Source organism: Aotus nancymaae, unplaced genomic scaffold (assembly GCF_030222135.1).
Source record: "Aotus nancymaae isolate 86718 unplaced genomic scaffold, 86718_ANA_hifiasm-v0.15.2.pri h1tg000088l, whole genome shotgun sequence".
Taxonomy (NCBI): Eukaryota; Metazoa; Chordata; class Mammalia; order Primates; family Aotidae; genus Aotus; species Aotus nancymaae.
Window position 1 is genome coordinate 16,540,554 of NW_026988503.1, and position 24,476 is coordinate 16,565,029.

Consider the following 24,476-nt stretch of genomic DNA (forward strand, 5'->3'; position numbering starts at 1 on the left):
CAAATAATAAATGATGCAAATTATAATTTCATGCTGCTATAACCACATTTCACTAAGGTCACAAAATTACATTATCACATTCCATAGTTTATCAAAAAAATTAGTAGCATACTTATAAAATTTTATAACAAAGCATTAAAACCACCACCGGATATCCTAATTCACAAAAATTGTATACACATTAGCTAGTTCTTCAAACATCTGTGTTACAAAGTTAAGCATAAAAGCAGAGTAACATTCCACATGTTAAACCAACATTTGCTAAACCTAGCTTGATGTGTTGCAAAGAAGAAAAGAACACATGAGACTGGGAAGGTTCACAGTGAGAGAGTAATTAAGTTGTGCACTAGTCCAGGCAATAATCTTGCCCCTGGAAACTGAGTGGTAAAATACACTACCTGCTACATGAATGCAGAGTTGCCTGGGATGCACTGGTGATGACAATAAATTTTTCACGAGGGAGGGAGGGGAGGCCTAGGACTTCCAGTGTACCGCTGAATAGTAGTAAGAATAGATGCCGTGAGTCTTGTTTCCAAACGTAGGGGCACGTGCAGATTTCACCATTCAAATTTCACCAGTAAGTGGGACGTTGTTAGCTATAGATTTTTTTGTAAATATCTTTTTATCAGATTTAGGAGTTTCCTTATATCCTACTTTCCTGAGAAGTTTTCATCATCGAATAACTGCTAGTTTCATCAACCATTGTTTCTGTAGCTATTGAGGGAATCATCAATTTGCCCTCTTTTTTCAGATAACATGGTAAATTACATCAGCATTTCTAAGATAAATCCCACTTGGTCATGATATATTATTTACATTTTCAATTTGGTCTGGTAATATTTTTAAGAGCTTCTATGTTTCTAAGTGATATTCATCTGTAATTTTTTCTTGTAGTATCTAAGTTAGGTTTTGGTACAGGATAAGGCTAACCTCATAAAATTAGTTGAGAAGTGTTGCCTCCTATATTTTCCAAAAGAGTTTGTAAAAGGTTGACGTTCTTTCTTTCTTAAATGTTTAACAATTCATAAATGACAATATTTGGACTTCAAATTTTCTTTGTAGTAAAGTTTTTGATAATTTTTAAATGGATATGAGGCAATTCAGATTTTTCTATTATTATGTTTTGATAAAGTTTTATTTGTCAAGGAATCTGTCAACTTCCTCTAAGGCTAAAAAATTCACTGGTAATAAGTTGTCTGTAGTGATAGTCCCTATTTCATTTCATTTCATTTCTTTTTTTTTTTGAGCCAGAGTCTCACTCTGTCACCCAGGCTGGAGTGCAGTGGCACAATCTGGCCTCACTGCAACTTTCACCTCCTGTGTTCAAGCGATTCTCATACCTCAGTCTCTTGAGTAGCTAGGATTACAGCTGTGCACCACCATGCCTGGCTAATTTTTCTATTTTTGGTAGGGACAGGGTTTTGCCATGTTGGCCAAGCTGGTGTTGAACTCCTGATCTCAAGTAATCTACCTGCTTTAGACTCCCAAAGTGTTGGGATTACAGGCATGAGCCACCATGCCTGGCCAACTCTATTTCATTTCTGATTACGGTATTTCATGATTTTTTCTTTTGCTCTTCTCTCACAATCAGGTTTGCTAGGAGCTTACCAATTTTTTTTCTTCAAAAAGCCAACTTTTAGCTGTGTTAATTTTCTCTATTTTCTATTTCATTGGTTTCTGCTCTTATCTTTATTATTTCCTTCCTTCCAACTTCGGGTATGATTTGGTTTTCCTTCTAGATTCTTTACATAGAAACTTAGTTCACTGACTTTAAACCTTTCCTTTTCATATAAGCACTTAAGGGTATAAAGGTCTCTTTTAAGCTGGGCTTTAGCTAAATCCCACAAATTCCGATGTTATATTTTTATTTTTCTATGTCAAATATTTTTAAATTTCCTTTATAACATCTTCTTTGATCAACTGCTTACTTAGAAGTGCTGTCATTTTCCAAATATTTGGTGCTTTTCATGGTATCTTTTGCTATTGAGCTTTACTTTAATTCTATATCCTGGTTTATAAATGTCAGTTAGATCAAGGTGGTTGATAGTACTGTTCAAATCTGTATTGCTTATTTTTTGGCCTAGTTCCTCTATTAATTACTAAAAGAGGAGTGCTGAAGTCCCCAGCTGTCAATGTGAATCTATTTCTCCCTGTAGTTCTGTCAGTGTTTGGCCCCAGGTGTTGTGAAACTCTGTGACTTGGTGCATAAACATTTACGAATGTTATAGCTTCCTCATGAATGAATGAACAATGCTAGTATGCCAGTTCCCTAAGCTCTCTCTCTTTCTTCTTACAGATGAGGGTGGCAGGGGTCTTCTGGTGCTATCCTTGCTCTCACCTGGTCACTACTATTCTTTTCCTCTCTCCCTCTCTCAGAATCACTGACTCCAATTCAAAGACCAATCAGCTACTGTACCATGTGCGTACCAATTTTATAACTAAAAGATGATGAGGTAGATTTAAAAAATTTTAAACTTTGCTTATGTAAGTCATATATACCAAATGATTTCCTAATTTATCTTTTATGCAAGTCAAGAAGATAGGGTGGCCAGGCGTGGTGGCTCACACCTGTAATCCCAGCACTTTGGGAGGCTGAGGCAGGTAGATCACGAGGTCAGGAGTTCAAGACCAGCCTGGCTAAGATGGTGAAACCCCATCTCTACTAAAAATACAAAAATTAGGTGGGCGTGGTGGCAGGCGCCTGTAATTCCAACTACTTGGGAGGCTGAGGCAGAGAACTGCTTGTACCCGGGAAGTGGAGGTTGCAGTAAGCCAAGATCATGCCACTGTACTCCAGCCTGGGCGACAGAGTGAGACTCCATCTCAAAAAAAAAAAAAAAAGAAGATAGGGCAACTGCAATTTATTTTCTTGAAGAGTATTAAGCAATATATCAGATTTTCAACTAACATTTTACAAACTTAAATTACCTGATCCAAACAATTCAGCAGATCACAAAGGCAAGCCCACTGTAAGGCAGGAGTTGGGTAGAAAGAATGAAAGCAGGCAGTGAAAGTATTATGACACTCCTGAAGGACAGCTTCTAGGAGACTCAAGGGTTGACTGAGATATCCTTGAGGATCATTATCCAATTTCACCATGCAGTGATCAACTCCTTCTGATAAAATTTTTCTTAACAAAGTTCTGGTTTTTCCAATACACTCTGCTAATTTGCTTGTTTCTTCTACAACCGCCTTTCCTGTAGCTTTGAGGGGGAAAAAAGCAGATTGGTAATTAAGCAAAATATTAAATATGAATGAAAACAACCAATATAATTCAGTAATTCCCTATATAGCTAAATATCACAAGTATGCAAATCTTAGAAATGAAACAACTTAGAGATTAAGTGTAGTCCCAAATTATTTTTTAATCTAAATGCGAGGGGGAAAAAACCTAGTTTCAGCATTTAAGTCCAAATTACTTGTTCAAAATATTTCTATTTTACACAATTTGTTTAAAATTAAACTTTATTAGATTATTTAATTTTGGCCCACGATTACTTTTTGTTATCAGAATGGCATGTAATCTATTTTGTTCTTTATAAGCAAATACATAAGCATCATAGCAAGCTGACTTTGTCCTTTCATGTTAGAAGCAGCTTAAAGTCAGCTGGGGATCATAAACTTTCAGTTATCTCAAAGTAAATCTTCTCAGTGTCTCTAATGTTTTTTTTTCCCTACAATCATCTAAAAGAATACATCATACCTGACACTGGGTAAATTTCACAGGTATAGACACGCAATAACCTCAGACAACAGGTACCCACAAAGCGCAGTCTCTCTAAATCTAGAAGTGTAGCTGTGAACTGGAATCCTTTTAATCCTCTAAGTTCTTCAACTCCTAAGACTAAGGTGGTCCAGCTCCAGTGAAGAATACTCAACAATGACTCAAAACATTCCTAATCCAGAATATGAAAAAACAGACAACAATTAATTCAAATGAGACCATAAACTGAATCAAATGGAAAGGCAATGGTAGACAACTTCAAAACTTTCTCTTGAACTTTTCTACTGAGATTTTACTTGAATTTTTTTACTGAGCCCAAATAATAGACACTTTAATAGTTCATTTATTAAATTACACTTAACAGTAACTTGGAAGTTTGTTACAAAAAAGGTAAAGCAGTTAAGCATTTATAAAAACAACATTCTTCAATATTCATCTATCTAAAAATACATTTTTTCAGTTTTCCTGCTACCAAGCCATCTAGCTTATGTAAACAAGGGAAAAATGAGAAACACTTATAAAAGAATCCATGTTTACTTGAAAGAAAAATTAAGCTCTATACAGACACTGCAGTAAAAAATTAAATAAGAGTTTTCATATTAGTATCAAATAAACATGTCTATATATTAAAATTTACAGTACAAACTATAGTCAATTCTTGATAAACACATTAACAGAAGATAAAAAATTGACTAGAAAATACTAAAAATTCCTATTTTTAAAATTTAAAATTCTAGAATATGAGTTTAAGATGGCAGACTTTCTTTGCAGTTCTAGCTAGTCTTCTGGTTTTATCATGGTTACATAATGACAGATACTCATAAATCTCAAAGCAGAGCACTTACTGCCCCATTCCCACCAAATCCCAGACCACCTGAAAATGAGTGTATAGATTCAATTATTATTATTATTATTTTTTGAGATAGAGTCTTCCTCTGTCATCCAGGCTGGAATGCAATGATGTGATCATGGCTCACTGCAGCCTTAACCTCCTGGGCTCAAGCTATCCTCCCACCACCTCAGCCTCCCAAGCAGCTGGGACTATAGGTGTGCACCACTACCATACCCAGCTAATTTTTAAGTTTTTTGTAGATGGGGGGTCTCATCTTATTGCCCTGGCTGGTCTTGAACTCCTGAGCTCAAGCAATCCTCCTGCCTTGGCCTCCCAAAGTGCTGAGATTATAGGCATGAGCCACTGGGCTCAGCCCTATAGTTTACTTTTTAAAGTAATGCCTGAATATAAAGTCTACAATTACCTAATGGCCACAAAACCACGTAACTACAGAGGGGTTACCAAGCACAGAAAACTGAGATCACTAAAGAAAGTATAACAGAGTTAAAGATCCTTATTTGAATCAAAAGATACCAAACTCAACTTAATACTAAATTAGCAAGAAGCAAGTTCTCTTGGTCTCTTATTCAAAGCATACGCTCTCCAAATTGCCATCGCTCTTTTGGATGGTCAACTTGAGAGACTATATCAAAATTTAAATGGGCACATTTCCAGAAGAAGTATGCACCTGAGTACACAGGTATGTAAAGATACATGTGTATAGATGCTCATGAAGTAAGATGTAATAGTAAAAAATGAGAATCAAAGTGGTTCTTTGATAGAAATCAGGTTGAATAAATTAGAATAATACCATTCTATGGGATTCTACACAAATGGAAAAGATTGAGAGAGCCAAATGTACTGCCAGGAAAGGATATCCATGATATATAATATGAAATTTTCTAAAAAAGATGAAAACTGTTAAGTATCATAAGAAACAAACAAGAATGTTGTAGAGCATACTGTATTTGGTAAATACTAACAAGTTTGTTTGCATATAAAAATGGCCTGGGAAGATATACACCAAAATGTAAATAGTAGGTATATATGGTGATAATGGGAATGTGAGAAAAACTTTCATATACCTTTAGCATACTTTTATTCAGACTTTTATCTCATTCCTACCAGGGATATATATTAACTTGGTAGGTTAAAAAATGTAATTTGAAACGGAAAGAAACATTCTTCCTATGCATTTTACTCATATGAAAGACTAGTAGCTACATTAATAAATCACATTCAGATGGTGCCTTACAGTTCCAAAAACATTTTATACCTCTTATTTCATTAGAAATTCATAATGCAATAATGTAATTTACTTAGATAACATACATAAGAATCCTCAATTAGTAAATGTAAGATCAAGACCTTAATTTATACTCCCTTTCATTTACATCATGTTGAGTATCCATTCTGCACTGTTAACCTCAATGGCCCTGTGCTTCTTCAAGTATACAATGTGGATGGTTAAACAAACTTCCTAGATATGCAACTCTTCCAGCTAGTTCCTCAAGTAGTATTAACACTTTTTTGGGCCAGCACCATCCTTAACTGTTCCTTCATTTTCTAATTCATTCAGCATATGCATTCATATACATGATTTATTAGAAAAGCAACAGTTATTTCAAAAACAGCAAGGCCAATTCATCTGGTCATGTTAAAATCATAGGCAATATCTCCATTATTCTATGATTTAAAGTATACATTATCTATGGTCTAGAATATAAATGCTAATACAAAACCAAATCTGAGTTTATAAATCTACGCTGAGATAAACTTAGAAGAGCAGCTGAACTCTAAAAATCAAAATGTATCTGAGAACTGAAGAGAAAAGCTGAAATTAAAAAAAAATGGCTTACCACTGAGACAGTTCTTGCAAATGACCTCTTTAAAATGTGTACTGGTTCACTGGTTTGCTGTTTGCCTTTTGAAGCACTGCCATCACTGGTTGGAAGTCTAAAGGTAGTAGCCACACATGAAATTATGTTGGAAAGTCCAATGACATTTTTTCCTTTTAAAGTATATTATACATTTTTGAACGGGAAAATATATTACATATTTAAATTTTTTTGCTATGTAGAATGCCAATACAGGGTTTTTTTGAAACATTTTTCCAAGCTAAACAAAGTTTTGAGCATATGGGCATTTCCTTTAAATCCTACCTTTGTAAGACTGAGTAGTAGAGGCTTTTTCCTCTTATTAGAGAACACATATAACTTATATAATATATAACATAACTTATTAGAGAACACATATGACTTATATATATATATATATAATATATAACTTATGTTCTCCAGTAATGCTACTGTTAATGCTATTATTAAAAAGTTATTCAATCAGTAGTACCCAAGAGTAGTCCAGTGCAACTTGTTATGTTCATAAAGCTACATATTACAAGTAGTAACTGTAACAGATTGCACATAGCATAAAAACCAAACAAAAATACCTTTTGGGGAAAAATAAGGTTTGTAACCATCTAGATTCACTAAATGATTACCAGAAAGAAAGACAGGGAGATAGAATCACTGTTCTAGATTACTTTCTTTGATTATTTACTACTTAATGAATGACAACATTTTTTAGCGAGGGTTTATATCCATTTGAATTCTTTATTCTATAAGTATTTCAGCAGTCTAGAAATAGATAAGACACACACATAGGCATATGCCTCTATACATGTCTAAATTATTTTAAGTTAAAATTTTAAAATAATGTTATAAACATAGTAAATATATGAACAAATTATTATTTGGTATTTCAATTAAAGGTGAAAATTTATCAACAGTAGGGGATTTTCCAATTCACTTCATCACCAAATGAACAGGGAACATAAGACTACAATACATCAACCAGGCCTACATCCACAGCCCTGCCCATCTTCCCTGAAATTTCACTTCTCTAAGACAAATTTTATTCTTTTATAAAATTCAAAATTGGTAAGAAAATCAATAGATACATTTGAAATTGGCAAAAAAAAACAATAGATATATATTTTAAAAAGGTCAGTAAAATATTGTTATTGGTATAAAACAGATAATCTGAGTAATCAGGCAAAATTTAAAATTAAGCCTAATGTGGAAAATGTTTAAAAATATGCAAAATATTAACTAAATGTTTTTGTTAAATATATTTATAGTTCTACCAGCATATTATAAATTTACTGAATGCTTCAAATAATTTATCCCTATTATGCCATATATTTTGTAATGATTCTACCTTATTATAGCAAAATAAACCATACTAATTAAGTATAAATATGCTAAATACCTGTATAATAACTGAGGTATCTGACCAGCATTAACATCTGTACCATTATTTGATTTCTTTGAACTCTTGAACTGGAAAACAACTCTAAGAAGAGAAAACAATGATACCAAAACCAACATGACCCAAGAGTCATTACAGGAAATAAGAAATTTAAGAAACATGTTTTAAAATCTTATGTCAATGAAAATGATTCACTCTTTTAAGTAAAGAAAAGCAAAAAGGTATTTTCTAGATATTCATTCTAGCTCTAAATGGGTTAGTCAGTAAAATGAAGGAACTGAACCTGATCAGAACTCCTAATGAGTAGCTGTCCTGTCCCTCCTACCTCTCCAACTCAGCTGTAACCACAGCAGTAAACTTCTACAATTTCTACTTACAAGCAGTAGTAGTATAATATCTGCTTGACTAGCTGCATGATAAGCTTTAGTCTCAGAGTGCCATGACATTCCAAGTTTGAATGAACTGTCTAAGAAAATCATACAGTCCAGGGTCAAAATAGTCTCTCAGTTCTAAATACAAGTTGAAGGGATGCATACAACAACAGATTTGATTTTTCTACAGCAGTATCCTTGAATATTCAGCAACATGAAATTCACCTCACAAATAAGTCAATTTCTTTTTTTTTTTTTTTTTTTTTTTTTTTTTTTTGAGACGGAGTTTCGCTCTTGTTACCCAGGCTGGAGTGCAATGGCGCGATCTCGGCTCACTGCAACCTCCGCCTCCTGGGTTCAGGCAATTCTCCTGCCTCAGCCTCCTGAGTAGCTGGGATTACAGGCACGCGCCACCGTGCCCAGCTAATTTTTTGTATTTTTAGTAGAGACGGGGTTTCACCATGTTGACCAGGATGGTCTCGATCTCCTGACCTCGTGATCCACCCGCCTCGGCCTCCCAAAGTGCTGGGATTACAGGCTTGAGCCACCGCGCCCGGCCGTCAATTTCTTTTTTAGTCAGCTTTGTTATGAATTGACCTGCACTGAAATATATACTGTTACATAGTTTCAACTGATTTCAAATAGTTTATGCTCAGGAGTAATAAAGAATAAATTGAATTTATCTTACAAATGATAGTCCTTTAGAATACATAAATCACAGTAATAGAATATTTAAAACGTTGGATTTAGAGTCAAAATATTCTAGGTATGGATTTGGTTCTGCCACACAGTAACCATATGACTCTCAGCAAATAGCAAATAACTTCACCTTTTTATTTCTCCAGTCCTTGGAGCATAAAATGGGGCTAATAACTGCTTCACAAAGCTACTGAGGACATCAAATCAGATAATACATAAGAAAGTGTTGTATAAACTGAAAAGTACTCTATACATGAAAGTTATTTCAAAACAGCAAAATTTTCTCTACATTTTGCTAAAATAATACACATTGCTGAAGCTCTGAAATTTTAAACTGTTTTCTCATGCACCACCAATTGTAATATCACATATCTACTTCTATTTTATGGTTTCAAACACCTTATTTTCCTTGTCACCTTCCTCTATATAATTTCTAATTTGGTAGTCAAGCTCATAAACAATGTAATACCCAGAAATATATACAAATACCATCTGACAACAGCCAAGTACAGTGGTCTTATTATCTCCTTGTTCTGTCTCAATCTTAATTTGGCATGAGGTTACATGAATTTAATTTTTAGCAGTTATATTATGCTCTAGTCTTCCTAAGATTTTTAATTCTGCTGAAAGTCCTTTGAGCTTTCAAAACACTATTCCACTGACAAAAATAAGAATTGCTTAAGTAACACCTTGGACATTTACTTACCCATCATCTGTGGTAATAGACGCCTGTCCATGAGATCCACAGTCACTGCTGGGTCCTGACACTCGGGCCCATGCTACATACCACCACCCAGCTTGCAGGAGAACAGGCTCATCAAACATCATTGCATATTTTTCTCTGAGAAAAAATTAGTGAGTCAAAGACAATGTTTTTGTATTTCTCTGTTGCATATCAAAATCTCTTATAAACAAAAACATGAAACTAATTGAATTATAAAATTCTTATAAACCAACATAAAAACACTCTATTTTAAGAAGTCTGGAAGAGAACGCAAGCAAATAACAGATTACCTGTGTTATTTCTTTCTCTTCTTCTTGAATTCTACAGTATCCTTAAATCTTGTAAAACTTTCATACTAAAATAAGGTAGAATGTTTTAAACTGATGTTAAAAAACATGCAAATTTTGTCTGGGCACGGTGGCTCACGCCTGTAATCTCAGCACTTTGGGAAGCCAAAACGGGCCGATCATGAGGTCAGGAGATCAAGACCATCCTGGCTAACACGATGAAACCCCGTCTCTACTAAAAATACAAAAAAAAAATTAGCCAAGTGTGGTGGCATGCACCTGTAGTTCCAGCTACTTGGGAGGCTGAGGCAGGAGAATTCGCTTGAACCTGGGAGGTGGAGGTTGCAGTAAGCCGAGATTGCACCACTGCACTCCAGCCTGGGTGACAGAGCGAGACTTCGTTTCAGAAAAAAAAAGCAAATTTTGCTGTAAAATAAAAATCTGAACTTTAGTTTTAAAGCTCATTCATTCAGCTAAATAGTTTTGAGAGGCAGCATGTTAAGAAAATGGCCCTGGAGTCAGGCGGCCTGGGTTCAAGGCCCAGCTTTGTGACTTGCAAGCAGGGCAACTCGGGGCAAGTTACTCTATCCTCTTAGTACCTTAGCTTCTTCACCTGAAAACTGGGGTGAAAATAATGTCTAGCTCACAGGGTTGTCCTGAAGATTGAGTTAAGTCAGATAGGTGTTTGGAGTCTGTCACACAATATCTACATAAAAAAGTTATTAATTTAGAAGGAGAGAAAAAGACAATAAGTAAGGGCATCTTCTAAAGGATATAAGCAAGCTACAAAAAAGTTCTAGGTAACAGAGTGGATGTAATGTTTACTGGTTGTAGCTGGAATTAAGAGAAGAATAAAGGGCATTTAAAGAAGCTGGAGAATATCATGAAAAAATCTGTAGAGGTATCGAAGTACAAAAGAAGTCAGGAAATGGCAAGGTGTTGTATTTCATTAATGCCTTAAGATAGCTAAAGAAGAATAGAAGGTAGAAAGTCAAAAACAATGCTGGGTGTTATGGAAATACTTCAATGCTCCCAATGCCTTAGGAATCTGGGCTTTGTGCATAATCAAATGCAGAAACCCTAGATGATTCTCTATAAATGAAACTGTGCTTTATATTTCCGACTCATAATCGTATGCTCAAAAACAAATGGCGGCCAGGCACAGTGGCTCATGCCTGTAATCCCAGCACTTTGGGAGGCCAAGGCAGGTAGATCACTTGAGGTAAGGAGTTCAAACCAGCCTGGCCAGCATGGTGAAAAAGCCCATCTCTACTAAAAATACAAAAATTAGCTGTGCTTGGTGGCATACACCTGTAGTCTCAGCTACTCGAGAGACTGAGGCATGAGAATTGCTTAAACCTGGGAGGCAGAGGTTGCAATGAGTTGAGATCACACCATTGCACTCCAACCTGGGTGGTGGAATGAGACTCTGTCTCAAAAATAAATAAATAAATACAGCAAATTATAATAATACCTTAAGGCTTTGGTAAAAATTAATCAATTAACTTTCTTGAAATTTTCCCTAATATTCATTTGTATAAAACATTAAAAATTACTAAAAAAAAAATCTTCTGATATTAGTTAATGCCTAAGTGAAGAAACAGTCCAAATTTTCTTTAGACTTACTCTTTTGTTTTCAAAGGTATGTATCTTGTACAAGCAGTCAGTATCTTACAATCATCCTTGTTTCTGAAAATATACATTTTCACTAGCCAAAAACCTACAGGGTTTTCTTAACATAATTATTGCTGGGAAACATAGCATATTATGACTATGAAGCTCAGTTTATAATTTTTCTTATCATAATATTCCCTGCTTCAAACCAGGGAACATTGATCATAAGACAAAATTGAGATAATTCTTAGGATTACATAAAGAGGGCTGATATAAAGTGTAAGTCTCTTACTTGATGAACCTTCATAAATAAATATACTAATTTTGATAAATTACCAAAAAGTTTCAGTAAAGCTGGTCACCTCCCTAAATGTGTTATTATCAAGTATATCCTACTGGCATGATGTCAGGGTACATCTGAATTATGGCCAAATATAACCACTTGACACTAATTATTTATTACCTGTAATGTTAGGAGTAATAAATAACTGTACTATCACTAGAATACAGCAAACTAGGTGTTCTGTAAGAGATTCATGAAAGTAAAGGCGTGTAAAATATATGCATATTTCCATTTTTTATCTTCAAGTTTGAAACAGTTGAATTAACTTACGAAATAAATTTATGAAGTCTATTAGTTTAAATGCAGCATTTTTGAAAGCAGTACTTACATTGCTTAATATATAATGTAATTTCTCAAGCATCTGATATTCATAGCAGATTATTTAAAACTTCCTTTTAAAGTTATGTTTTTTCATTTATAATAAATTTTTAAGTATGCAAGAGTTACAATAAATAATGCACAAATTATTTACCTAGCAGCACAGTCATAAGCCAATACATCAGTCTCTGCAAGAAGGTCACCATCAGTTTCATGATCTCCTCCATCAGGACCCAATTCAAACAGCTAAGGGGAGAGAAAATCATTTACATAAATCAGTTATACAAATCTAAGGAACAATGTGTTCATAATTTCGTGCATGTTCCATGTATGCTGGACCATACCAAATGTATAAATCAGAGTACCTGCTTTTCTAACATTATTAGGTGAAATACATAAACATGTATTTAAATTAGAAAACAAGGTTTTATGGCCTACATTAACCTCTGTTTTCCTAATTTATATATTCATCTATTCATATCAAATGCTCTAAACAGTTCTATACAAGTTTTGAACCTGATATAAGCATCTGAAAAAGGTGAGAGAATGCAACCAAAAATTTTTACCTAAGAGAGTTTCTAAATGAGGTAGAATCTTGTTTCATCACTTACTAGCTCTGAGATCCTAGGACCTACTTTCCTCATCCATAAAAGGTGGGTGGACACTAATAGTTCCCACCTCACCGTACTTTTAAAAATTAAGTGAATACCGTAGAATTCTTAAAAAAAAAAAAAGGATAGAATAATATTAGCTTCAGAGACAAAAAGAAGAGCAGTGTAAGAATCCTTAAAAACAACAGGTAACAAAATATAGTTCAAAGTAATATGGCAAGAAAAAAAGATGAAAAAAGCACGAAAAAAATGGCTCTTAAAAAAGAGGGGAAGGTCCTCTGGGTAAGAAAAAAAATATATATATATCCAATAGGAAAAGGTTACGAAATTAAGAGAAAATAAGAATTATAAGAAAGAGGTCTTTTTTAAAAATGCCTGTTTAAAAAAAACCAAAAACCTTTTCCTCTGGGTAATTACAGCAGATGAATTGCAAGAGAGGCAGATAAAGATTAAAATGAATTAAAATTTACTGGACAGGTACTGTGCTAGGTGTCTAAATTCTTAAATTATATGCTAGTGATTTAGAAATCTTTCTCCAGCTCAGATCTTACTCTCAACAGTAATTGGATTCCCTTCATTCCACTAGTTCTACACCCTCCTCCTGGCTTTTCTTTTCTGGTTAATGGTACTTTTATTCACCTAGTCATTCAGATAAAAAGTCTGAAATAGGCCAGGTCTGGTGGCTCACACCTGTAATTCCAGCACTTTGGGAGACTGAGGCAGGCAAATATATGAGGTCACATGAGACCAGCCTGGCCAACAAGGTGAAACCCTGTCCCTGCTAAAAATACAAAACTGAGCTGGGCATGGTGGCACATGCCTGCAGTCCCAGCTACTCGGGAGGCAGAGGCAGGAGAATCACTTGAATCCAGGAGGTGGAGGTTGCAGTGAGCCAAGATGGCGTCACTGCACTCCAGTGTGGGTGACCAAGAGAGACTCTGTCTCAAAAAAAAAAAAAAAAAAAAGCCTGAAATAATCCTTTTTCCATGTTTATCTGCCATTACTTTATCTATTCTCTTGTTGGTACCAAAGCTTTTCAATTCAACATATTCCCTATTGCTGGCTGGAATATTTCAAAGACAAATTAGTCTTAACTCCATTCTCTTCTTCTTCTAACCCATGTTCTACAAAGTTGAGGGTTTTTGCATTTGTTTCATGATCCTTAGTACCCTTATAAAAATGATTATCTGATCAGAAAACTTTCTTAATCTAAAATTATTCCTTGGATTCTCATCTCCTCCATAGTATGATATGAAGATTCCTAATAATTTTCCCCTAACCTGGCTCCCCTATTTACATTCAACAAATATTTCTGAACACATATTGTATGCCAAGCACAGATCTAGAAACTGGGCATAAAGGGATAAATATTACAAAGAACTGGGGGCTAGTGGGAGTAAGTTTATGGTTGGGAATCAAATTTAGTTTTAAATAGGCTTACCAAGGAATGAAGCCCTGAAGGCAATGAGGAAGTGGGCTATGTAGGTGTTGAAGTGAGGAGAGCTGTAGTTAAGAGGAAACAGTAAGTGAAGAGGTACTGAGATTTGACTGTACCTAGAATGCTCGAGAAACAAGCATGCCAGTGTCATGGGATTAGAGTGAAACAATTAGTAGAACAAAAGGTCGGAGAGGTGATGACAGCCAGTTCTGATGGGGACTTTGCAGGTCCTTCTAAGGCCTTTGATTCTCATTCTAACAGAGGAAGACACTACAGGATTCTGAAGAGACTATGATGCAATCTCTGGTACATTTTAAAAGAATCACTCTGCCACACTGAGAACAGAAAAAATGAGGTGAGGACAGACGCAGCATACAAGTTGGGAGGCTACTTTTACAATCCTGATGAGAATGGCTGTGGCATGGCCCAATCTGATACCAGTGGCAGTTTTCAGAAGTGGTTAGATTCTGGATTTATTTTGAAAGTAGAACCAACAATATTAGCTGCTAAAGCAGATGTGTGTGAAAGAAAGAGTGGAATCAAGGATGACTCCACGACTTTCGGCCTGAGGAAACAGAAGAATGAAGTTAACTCCATGCTGAGTCAGTTAACTGGGATGGGGAAGAACATGAGGACAGCAGGTTTAGTCAGATCATCAGAAGCACAGTATTGAATATGTTACCTCCGAAATGCCTATCAGACATTCACGTAGAAACACAGCATAGGCAGTTGTACATATGGGTTTAAAGTCAGATAAGAGGTCTATACGTTTAAAAGTCATCAGAGATAAAAGTCCATGAGGCTGGACCACTATGGGAAAGAGAATACTTCTAAAAGATGTTAAAACTGAGTTCTTGACACTCCAACATTTAGAGGTCAGGAAGACGATGAGCAACCAGCAGATACTAAGAAAAGCAGTCAGTGGGACAGAAGGAAAATGAATATGTGGTGTCCTGGGGGACAAAGGAAGAAAATATTTCAAAGAGAACTCAGTTGGGTTAAATTCAGCTGACTGGTTAAGGAAGATGAGAGCTGAGGCTTGACCACCAAATTTAGCAATACGAAAGTCAGCAGTGTCCTTAACAAGGGCAGTATCAGTGGTGGGGGCAAAAATCTGGCTGGAGTACGTTCAAGTAGGAATGGTAAGAGAAAGAATGGAGACAGAAAGTATAGAAAGAATGCATACACTAAAGTAAAATAAATAAATTATATAAAAAAAAAAGAAAGAATGTGTATAGAGACTAGCTAGGTGGCTAGTCTAAGACAAATACCTTTGCCTAGGGTAGTGATAGAAGAGTCTTTTTTTTTTTTTTTAATGGGGAAGAAACAGATAAGGAGACCTATCAAAAAAATGTGTAGGTTTCTGGCCTATGTATCAAGCATATGGAGGGTGGTACTAATCACAAAAGAGAGATCAGTGGAACAGCATGAATTCAGGTGAGATATTATGACTGATAACTGATGTGCCTTTAATGTATTTACATGGAAATGCATCAAAGAAGTCTGAGTTGGAGATATAAATTTGGGGATTATGGTATGCTGATGAGTATTAAAACTTTGTGCTTAAAAGAGAATACATATAAGAATATGTGAAGAAAGAGGGCCTAGAGCTGGGTTTTTGAGGAACTCCTACTTTCAATGGCCAGGTGGAAGGTGATGAACCTACAAAGAGATAGAAGAACAACTAGAGGTATGAAAACAAAACAAAAAAATAAAGAAGGGCTTAACAAATGTATACCTTAGAAAGAGGTGAAGGGAGAAAAAAAAAACTGACTACTGTTGAAAGGTCTTAGTCCACTAATTGGGTAATTGAATACAAAAGGCGAGATCATTTCCAGAGGATAGGAGGAGTGAGGTAAAATTTGAGGCTGAAAAAGAAAAACAGGGCTAATATAAAAACTACATACATAGAAGGCCTCTATAATTCTATATAACACAATGTTTGAAGATAAGGTCCACTATGTTATTCACTATTCCAAATATAAAAAATCTCTTAGAGCTAGGAAAAAATATATCTTCCTGATGAGCTTATTAGACATTGTCAAGTACACATTGAGGTTGCTTTTCTAACTTGAGGATGAATCAAGACATCCTAAAATAATTTTGAAGCAGTTGCACTGAAATGAGCCAAAGACAATCTACTGTTTTTCTTATAATCAACATACATGTGCTACAAGAGTCCTTAATCATTATTCTATCACTACACTCCATTTAACTATAGGAGCTTTAAATGTTTATTCATTCTTACATTATCTGTTTTTTTAGCACACATATTCTAACTATAACCAGAAACAAGGAAATATTTCTTTAAATTTGTCAGTTCTGGTTGGGTATCCATGGGGAGTGTCCTTGGAAACCATCATTATAAAGGAGTGTTAACATATTGATATCATTTTTAGATATTATTGAGAGAACTAAGAAAATACCTCCTGAATAGATGACATTTAATTGAATTTTTTTGTGAAGCCTGCTATTGAAATTCAGGCAGAAATTATAGTTTTCTTTTTGATTTTAAGAGCAAAATTAGGTAATTTGAGAAGCAGAACATTCAAACTATTAGTGAATGTTCAAAGAATGAACATATACTTTGCTCAGGATAATTGCTGGCCCTTTTAGACACGAATAGGTGTGGTAAACATATGACTCTCAATGATTTTTAGTTTGTCTACCAGATGGAATTCTCCCCTAACACGATCTCTCATTCATCCCTGGTCTCCATTCCTGGGGTGAAGATGTCTGTTTACACAGTATTTGGAACTAAAAATGCTCAAAACTTTTTAGCTACATCAAAATGTCCCTAAACAGTTGCACCTTCTCTGTCATTAAAATGGCTATAAAAAAGTAGCCACATAAAAAGGCACTGGTATTGCTAGACCTCCAGGAAGTTCCATACAAAAGACTGAAATAATAATAGCCTTTTTTCAGTTGTAAATTATTGAAAAATAATTTTCCTTTCATTTCCTCCCTTCTTAGTGAATTATATTTAATGAGTTTCTTATTTAGTATTATTACAGTCAATTTTAGCAATGTTTCCTTTATCTTTAAAAAGAAGCATTAAAAACAAAATAAACCAAGTTTAAAAGAAAAAAATGAAACATTAAATAAAATAATAAATTAAGACAAAATCAGTATCTTCAAACAAAAAAGGGCAACATTGTTGATGAACTTTACCTTAATTTTAGCAGTGTATTCTCCTCTACCTCCAAACAGACCAAGACCACCAAGTAAAATATCAGTGTCGGCACTAAAACGTATAGCTTCTACTGAATGGGCAGAATAACCCCAGCCTCCTCCATGACCTAGATGATATAAATAATAATCCATGTTTTAAAATATCCATATATATTTCAGTTGTAAGACAATATTTCCTAAACCTAAGTATACATACTTTCAAACCTGTTTACCACACTATAATCTTCTTTAGAATAAACCTTCATTACTGCTTGAGTCTCTTCCTCTGTACTTGCAACACCCATTTTTAAGTCCTGCATAGCTGCCAAGGTATCAAGACAACCTAAATTAACAAATAAACAAAAATTAACTCCTTGAAATTAAAATGTCCTATGGTATTACTGATGACATTAAATGATATAAGGGATATATTAAAATAAATAAACTTGGAATGTTACTCCGAGCTTTAAACATCATTTCATGTAAGAATACTTAAAACCAATACAAATTCTCCCTTGTCTGATTAATGATCATATTTTAACATGCCATATGACAGCCTTTTACACAAAACTGGATCGCTGAAAAGTTGAAATCACTTAGCCTTTGAGTTCTTACAAGGTTCTTCCTTTTATGAAACTCTCCAAATTAGTTTGATTCTGAAAGTACTATTTGAGGAAGACACATTAGCGTCACATAACCGTAATCAACACTAGTTTTGGATGTCTACAATAGATACCAAAATGAAATTTGAGAAAAAAGAAAGAAAGAGTTATATTTATGATCTAGTAATTATACTTAGGAATATGATTTCACAACTGCAAGTGCTAGAGTCTTAAAATGAGTCTTTTTAAGGATCATTTTCAAAAGCAACAAAATACATAGTTATGTAGAGTGATATAAAATTTCCAGCTACAGAATAAATATGTTGCAAAAGTACTATATCTCAAAGTAATTAAATGAGAATAAAGCTGATATGCTGTGGAAAACTGTATTATATAAGAAGAGATGGAAGTAGTATATAAAATTAATTATATTTTATAAAATTTGATATTTAAAATAATATACTTAAACATATACTTGAATATTTTATCATACCTTTAAAAGTTTATACATTCACGTTGAGCAATGAGCAAACACATTATTTTTAAGGGTCTACCTCTGGGAAAATTAACTATTTGGGCATACATAAATCTTTCACGGTGTTGGTACAGGTCTCATGTATTGTTTTCTGTGGAATTAGCCTCTTAGAGGAGTAACTTATTTTGTATATTATTATGTTTAACAAGCAAGATAGAATTACATATAAATTTAAATATTCTAAAAAATAAAAATAAATAAAAAAAACCAGGACAACACACATTAATGTGACTTAATGGTACATCAAATCGCAACCCTACCTAAAATGTGCAAAGCTGCATGAGATCGAGTAGTGAGTGCCCTTGAACCTGTTGGTAAGGCAAGTTCAGGACTTAGAATACTACATCTGGACTGCATGTCTGCTGCAGAGGGAAGTCTGGCATCAGCAACCACTGCATTGTAACACCATAGTTCTCTAGTATTTGGTCGAAACCTTTAAAGAAAAAGAATAATTACAGCACTTCAATGTGGTTTTGTTTTAAAAAACTTCCTAAAACATAACTGATGATACAAAGAGAATAAATAATACAATCAGCTTAAAGAGGACAAATGTAGCTCATTATCTTCTAGATCTAAGCTAAACATATAAAAAAATTATATCACTAAAAATAAAATAATTTGAAAATAGTAATGTAGATTATAATAAATAATACAGCAACTGACGGTATACTTAAAGTTTTGATACATACATATAAATATGACACTCAACAAATGCCCCATTAAAAACTTTAAAGACAAAGGACAAATTGAAGAAAAATGTGAAGTGTATATGTGAGACAAAACTATAATATCCTCAAGAGTTAGAAACAATCAATCCATAGCAAAAATAGGCAAGGACATGGAATGCTATTCTCAGAAAGAAAACACAGATAGAATGGATGTGGCTGTTCGACCATATGAATAAACAGTAAACACCAAAAGAAACTGTTAGGAACCCACAACGTCCTCATCATTCCATTTCTCTTAACTCTTTCGTAACAAAAACTTCAAAAAGCTATCTCCACTTCATGATCTCTTTTAGGGGTTGGGAATTGGGGGATGCAAGCTGTTGTTTAATAAATACAGAGTCTCAGTTTTCCGAGGGAAAAAAGTTCTGATGATCTCTTTTACAGTAACATAAATATACTAAACACTATTGACTGCAGACTTTTAAAATAATTAAGATGGTAAATTTTACACTGTATTTTTACCATAATTTTAAAATTTTATATTATTTTTAAAAAGCAGTTAAAATAGCATTTGGGAGAAAATAAATTATATGATAGTAGCTTCTATAATTAGTAGCATTAATATTATTGTATTATTGCTTTTGAGAAGTCCTGTTGATTTTATTATTTAGGTGATCATTCTTTTCTCTCTGGCTGCTTTTAAGATTTTCCCTTGGTCTTTAGTGTTCAACAGTTTCACTAAGTCTCTTGATGGTATACAGTGGAAACACATGGTTTCTAATTATCTGTGGATTCAAATCTCTTTTTGGTTCCAGAAAATTCCTGGTAAGGGACAAGAAGAGACCAGAAATTATTTGCCCCCCTAGAGGAATGCATATTTGACTGCTTCCTCTACTCTATGTTTACTTTATCTCCAGACAAATACATAATTCACTGTTTCCTCTACCCCTTCCTTTTCATGTGCAACATACGGATTCAAACCCTTACAAGAATGTGACCACATCTTCTTTCCTTCTTTTCCCTTCTTCCTCCTGCTCACTTTTCCTCTTTAAATACTGAAGCCCTCAAACCTCTTCAGAATAAGTACAGGGCACAGATCCTACTGTGGCTTGTCTTTTCTTCCCAGGCATGTTCTCTTCACAAGATAAACACTTCTAAAGTGATGGAGACTTACCTCAGTCATTTCGCAGTTCTGTGAGCCTATCTTTTAACTCAGCAATTCTACATTTTAAAAGCTAGCTTGCAGAAATACTTGCACATGTGTATAACTCTGTGTGTAGATATCTATTTGTTTACTGCAGCATTATAGGTAATACTGTAATATTAAAAAACAACCTAAAATGTCCACTGATGGGCAAACAGTTAAGTATATTTGGTATATCCAGACTATAGAATTCCACAGCTTTAATAATGAAGCTCTTTAAATACTGACTTGGAAAGATCTCTAAATTATTTTTGAGCAAAAACCTAACTTTTAGAATAGGTATGTTTTTATTACATGAAAAGAAAAATACATGCATTTTAAAAGGTGTCAGACAAATATAAACCAAACTTCATACTTGTGATTCACAGAGAAGGTTATTAGGATTTGGTATGGGACAAGAAACAGATATAGAGTATGACCATCCTTTTTCCTCTATGTATTTTTGCTTTGCTTTTTAAAAACTAACACAAATTCACGTATTATTTCTGTAAATTTTTATGTGCAAAATAAAAGAGGTATTCTTAACATTTATCTGTTCCTTATAGATGTTGTTTCAAATTATTCAGGCGAAGCTGGCTTCTAAATAATATAAAAGGAAACCGATGCAGGCCAGAAGGAAAGTCAAAGTAAGCTAATAATGGATGTGCAATGCATATGATAGCTGTAAAATGCAAGTGCCCCACTGAAAAACACAAAAGACACAAGCAACCAGAAGTCAGGATAACAGAAATTCCGATCCTGATTTAAAGAAAAATACCTCTCAGTTGTTTTACCAAAAGATCTCTTAATCTCTGTTTTCCGACAATGGAGAAATTGACTGAGGAGCTGGCAAGGTATTTGAGATCATCTGTCTATTGCTATCACCATAAGTGAAAAGACAAGGTTCAACCAGCTGAATATCATACTTCAGAGTTCTGTTAAGACCTCATGAAAATGGTTCTAGTTCAAGTAAGTTTTTACTGTTAGACTTAGTTACACTGTTATTGCTAAGTTAGTGAACGTATCCAGAAACAGATTCCATACTGCCAATTTTTATTTTTGTTAATGCAAATTTATTTCATTTAAAAATAAAACATATAAAAACTACAAAACAATAAAACATCAATTTACACCTAAATCCAAACCAGAGCCTGCTCTTTGGTAACTAAGACTATTGTACACTGACTTCTAATCAGTAAGTAACTGCAGCCAATTCTATCTTTATATCTGTTCTCCTCTCTATCCCCTTCATTCTGTCCCACTGTGACCACCCTAACTTTGGTTCTTAATACCTCATGTCTCCATAAGAATGACCACAAAAGACCACTTGTCTATAGTCTCTTGTTATTTCATCTACCTGCACAGTGCAGTCAGGGAGATGTAACTGGTTTGAGATGTACACAACCCAATCCTGGCCTGGGAAGTGGAGTAGTCTCTTCACTCCAAATGCAAGCCTCATGATTAATCTCTATTTTGGAACAAGGAAGAAAATTACCAAGGAGTTGGCAAGGCATTCGAGATTATCTATCCCATTGCTACCACATGGCCTCCCAGGACTTAGCTATCTGATGAGAATGCAAGCAGGCATGGGCAGTAGAAGGAAGACAGAAAAAAGCCTCTTCATTCACACCACTTCAACCTTTCAATTTACTGGAATCCTGCCTACTAAGACCCGCCACAAGAGGAAAGAAGTGTTCAGCCCTGTGATCAGCCACTCTGGTGATGGCAGTGTATACCTCCTATTAGTATCCAAAACTAGAAATGCTAGGAAGGGTAACTTCTTTATTTGTTTTGTATATAAAGCAACACAATAAATTTTAAACAAATGCAACATAATTTCTTGAGTCTCTTTTGTACCTATTTATCTCTATGTTTTAATAATTTGCAGAGTGCATATAACCCTGTATATTTCTCTACCACTATTTTTTTTTACTATTCAATAAGCATACTTTTAATGAAAACATTGCATTATTTGTAAACTATTACGTACATACCTAGTAAAATAATCAAGTAATCGAATTTGTTAATATTATTAAAAACAGATTTTAGTATACAAAAAAGAGACAAATATCAAATTAACGAAGTTGAGTAAAAGTTATACAACCTTAAATTTGGATATACCAATATGAAATCTTAATGTATTTTACTCTTTTTTTTAAATTGCATTTTAGGTTTTGGGGTACATGTGAAGAACATGCAAGATTGTTGCATAGGTACACACAATGCAGTATGATGTGCTGCCTTCCTCCCCATCACCTATATCTGGCATTTCTCCCCATGCTATCTCTCCCCAACTCCCCACCCCCTGCTGTCCCTCCCCTATTTCCCCCCGACAGACTCCAGTGTGTGATGCTTCCCTCCCTGTGTCCATTTGTTCTCACTGTTCAACACCCACCTATGAGTGAGAACATGCGGTGTTTGATTTTCTGTTCGTCAGTTTGCTGAGAATGATGGTTTCCAGGTTCATCCATGTTCCTAAAAGGACACAAACTCATCGTTTTTGATGGCTGCATAATATTCCATGGTGTATATGTGCCACATTTTCCCTGTCCAGTCTATCATTGATGGGCATTTGTGTTGGTTCCAGGTCTTTGCTATTGTAAACAGTGCTGCAATGAACATTCGTGTGCATGTGCCCTTATAGTAGAATGATTTATAATCCTTTGGATATATACCCAGTAATGGGATTGCTGGGTCAAATGGAATTTCTATTTCTAGGTCCTTGAGGAATCGCCACACTGTCTTCTACAATGGTTGAACTAATTTACACTCCCACCAACAGTGTAAAAGTGTTCCTATTTCTCCACATCCTCTCCAGCATCTGTTGTCTCCAGATTTTTTAATGATCGCCATTCTAACTGGTGTGAGGTGGTATCTCAATGTAGTTTTGATTTGCATTTCTCTAATGACCAGTGATGATGAGCATTTTTTCATATGTTTGTTGGCCTCATGTATGTCTTCCTTTGTAAAGTGTCTGTTCATGTCCTTTGCCCACTTTTGAATGGGCTTGTTTTTTTCTTGTAAATCTGTTTTAGTTCTTTGTAGATTCTGGATATCAGCCCTTTGTCAGATGGGTAGATTGCAAAAATTTTTTCCCATTCTGTTGGTTGTCAGTTCACTCTAATGACTGTTTCTTTTGCTGTGCAGAAGCTGTGGAGTTTGATTAGGTCCCATTTGTCTATTTTGGCTTTTGTTGCCAATGCTTTTGGTGTTTTGATCATGAAGTCCTTGTCTATGCCTGTGTCCTGAATGGTTTTGCCTCAGTTTTCTTCTAGGGTTTTTATGGTGTCAGGTCTTATGTTTAAGGCTTTAATCCATCTGGAGTTAATTTTAGTGTAAGGTGTCAGGAAGGGGTCCAGTTTCTGCTTTCTGCACATGGCTAGCCAGTTTTCCTAGCACCATTTATTAAACTGGGAATCCTTTCCCCATTGCTTGTTTTTGTCAGGTTTGTCAAAGATCAGATGGTTGTAGATGTATGGCATTGCCTCCAAGACCTCTGTTCTGTTCTATTGATCTATATCTCTGTTTTGGTACCAGTACCATGCTGTTTTGATTACTGTAGCCTTGTCATATAGTTTGAAGTCCAGTAGTGTGATGCCTCCCACTTTTTTTTTTTTTTTTTTTTTTTTTTTTTGCTTAGAATTGACTAGGCTATGTGGGCTCTCTTTTGGTTTCATATGAAGTTTAAGGTGATTTTTTCCAGTTCTGTGAAGAAGGTCATTGGTAGCTTGATGGGAATAGTGTTGAATCTGTAAATTACTTTGGGGAGTATGGGCATTTTCACGATATTGATTCTTCCTAACCATGAACATAGAATGTTTCTCCATCTGTTTGTGTCCTCTCTTATGTCGTTGAGCAGTGGTTTGTAGTTCTCCTTGAAGAGGTCCTTTACATCCTTTGTTAGTTGTATTCCCAGGTATTTTATTCTCTTTGTAGCAATTGTGAATGGCAGTTCGTTCTTGATTTGGCTCTCTTTAAGTCTGTTATTGGTGTATAGGAATGCTTGTGATTTCTGCACATTGATTTTGTATCCTGAGACTTTGCTGAAGTTGCTTATCAGTGTCAGGAGATTTTGGGCTGAGACAA

General features: G+C 34.8%; 1 protein-coding gene across 7 annotated transcripts in view; it reads right to left on the reverse strand.

The window, feature by feature from the left end:
* MYCBP2 (MYC binding protein 2) overlaps window positions 1-24,476 on the reverse strand; it is a 279,351-nt gene that overhangs the window by 135,718 nt on the left and 119,157 nt on the right. For all 7 annotated transcript variants that reach the window (XM_012472003.2, XM_012472002.2, XM_012472001.2 and 4 more), the window contains 9 exons: window positions 18,800-18,972; window positions 17,620-17,745; window positions 17,403-17,530; window positions 12,337-12,428; window positions 9,603-9,737; window positions 7,827-7,910; window positions 6,416-6,512; window positions 3,704-3,896; window positions 2,929-3,203 (listed from right to left, as the gene is read on the reverse strand). In XM_012472003.2, coding sequence (XP_012327426.1) covers window positions 2,929-3,203; window positions 3,704-3,896; window positions 6,416-6,512; window positions 7,827-7,910; window positions 9,603-9,737; window positions 12,337-12,428; window positions 17,403-17,530; window positions 17,620-17,745; window positions 18,800-18,972 — 1,303 coding nt within the window. The remainder of the gene's footprint in view (window positions 1-2,928; window positions 3,204-3,703; window positions 3,897-6,415; window positions 6,513-7,826; window positions 7,911-9,602; window positions 9,738-12,336; window positions 12,429-17,402; window positions 17,531-17,619; window positions 17,746-18,799; window positions 18,973-24,476) is intronic.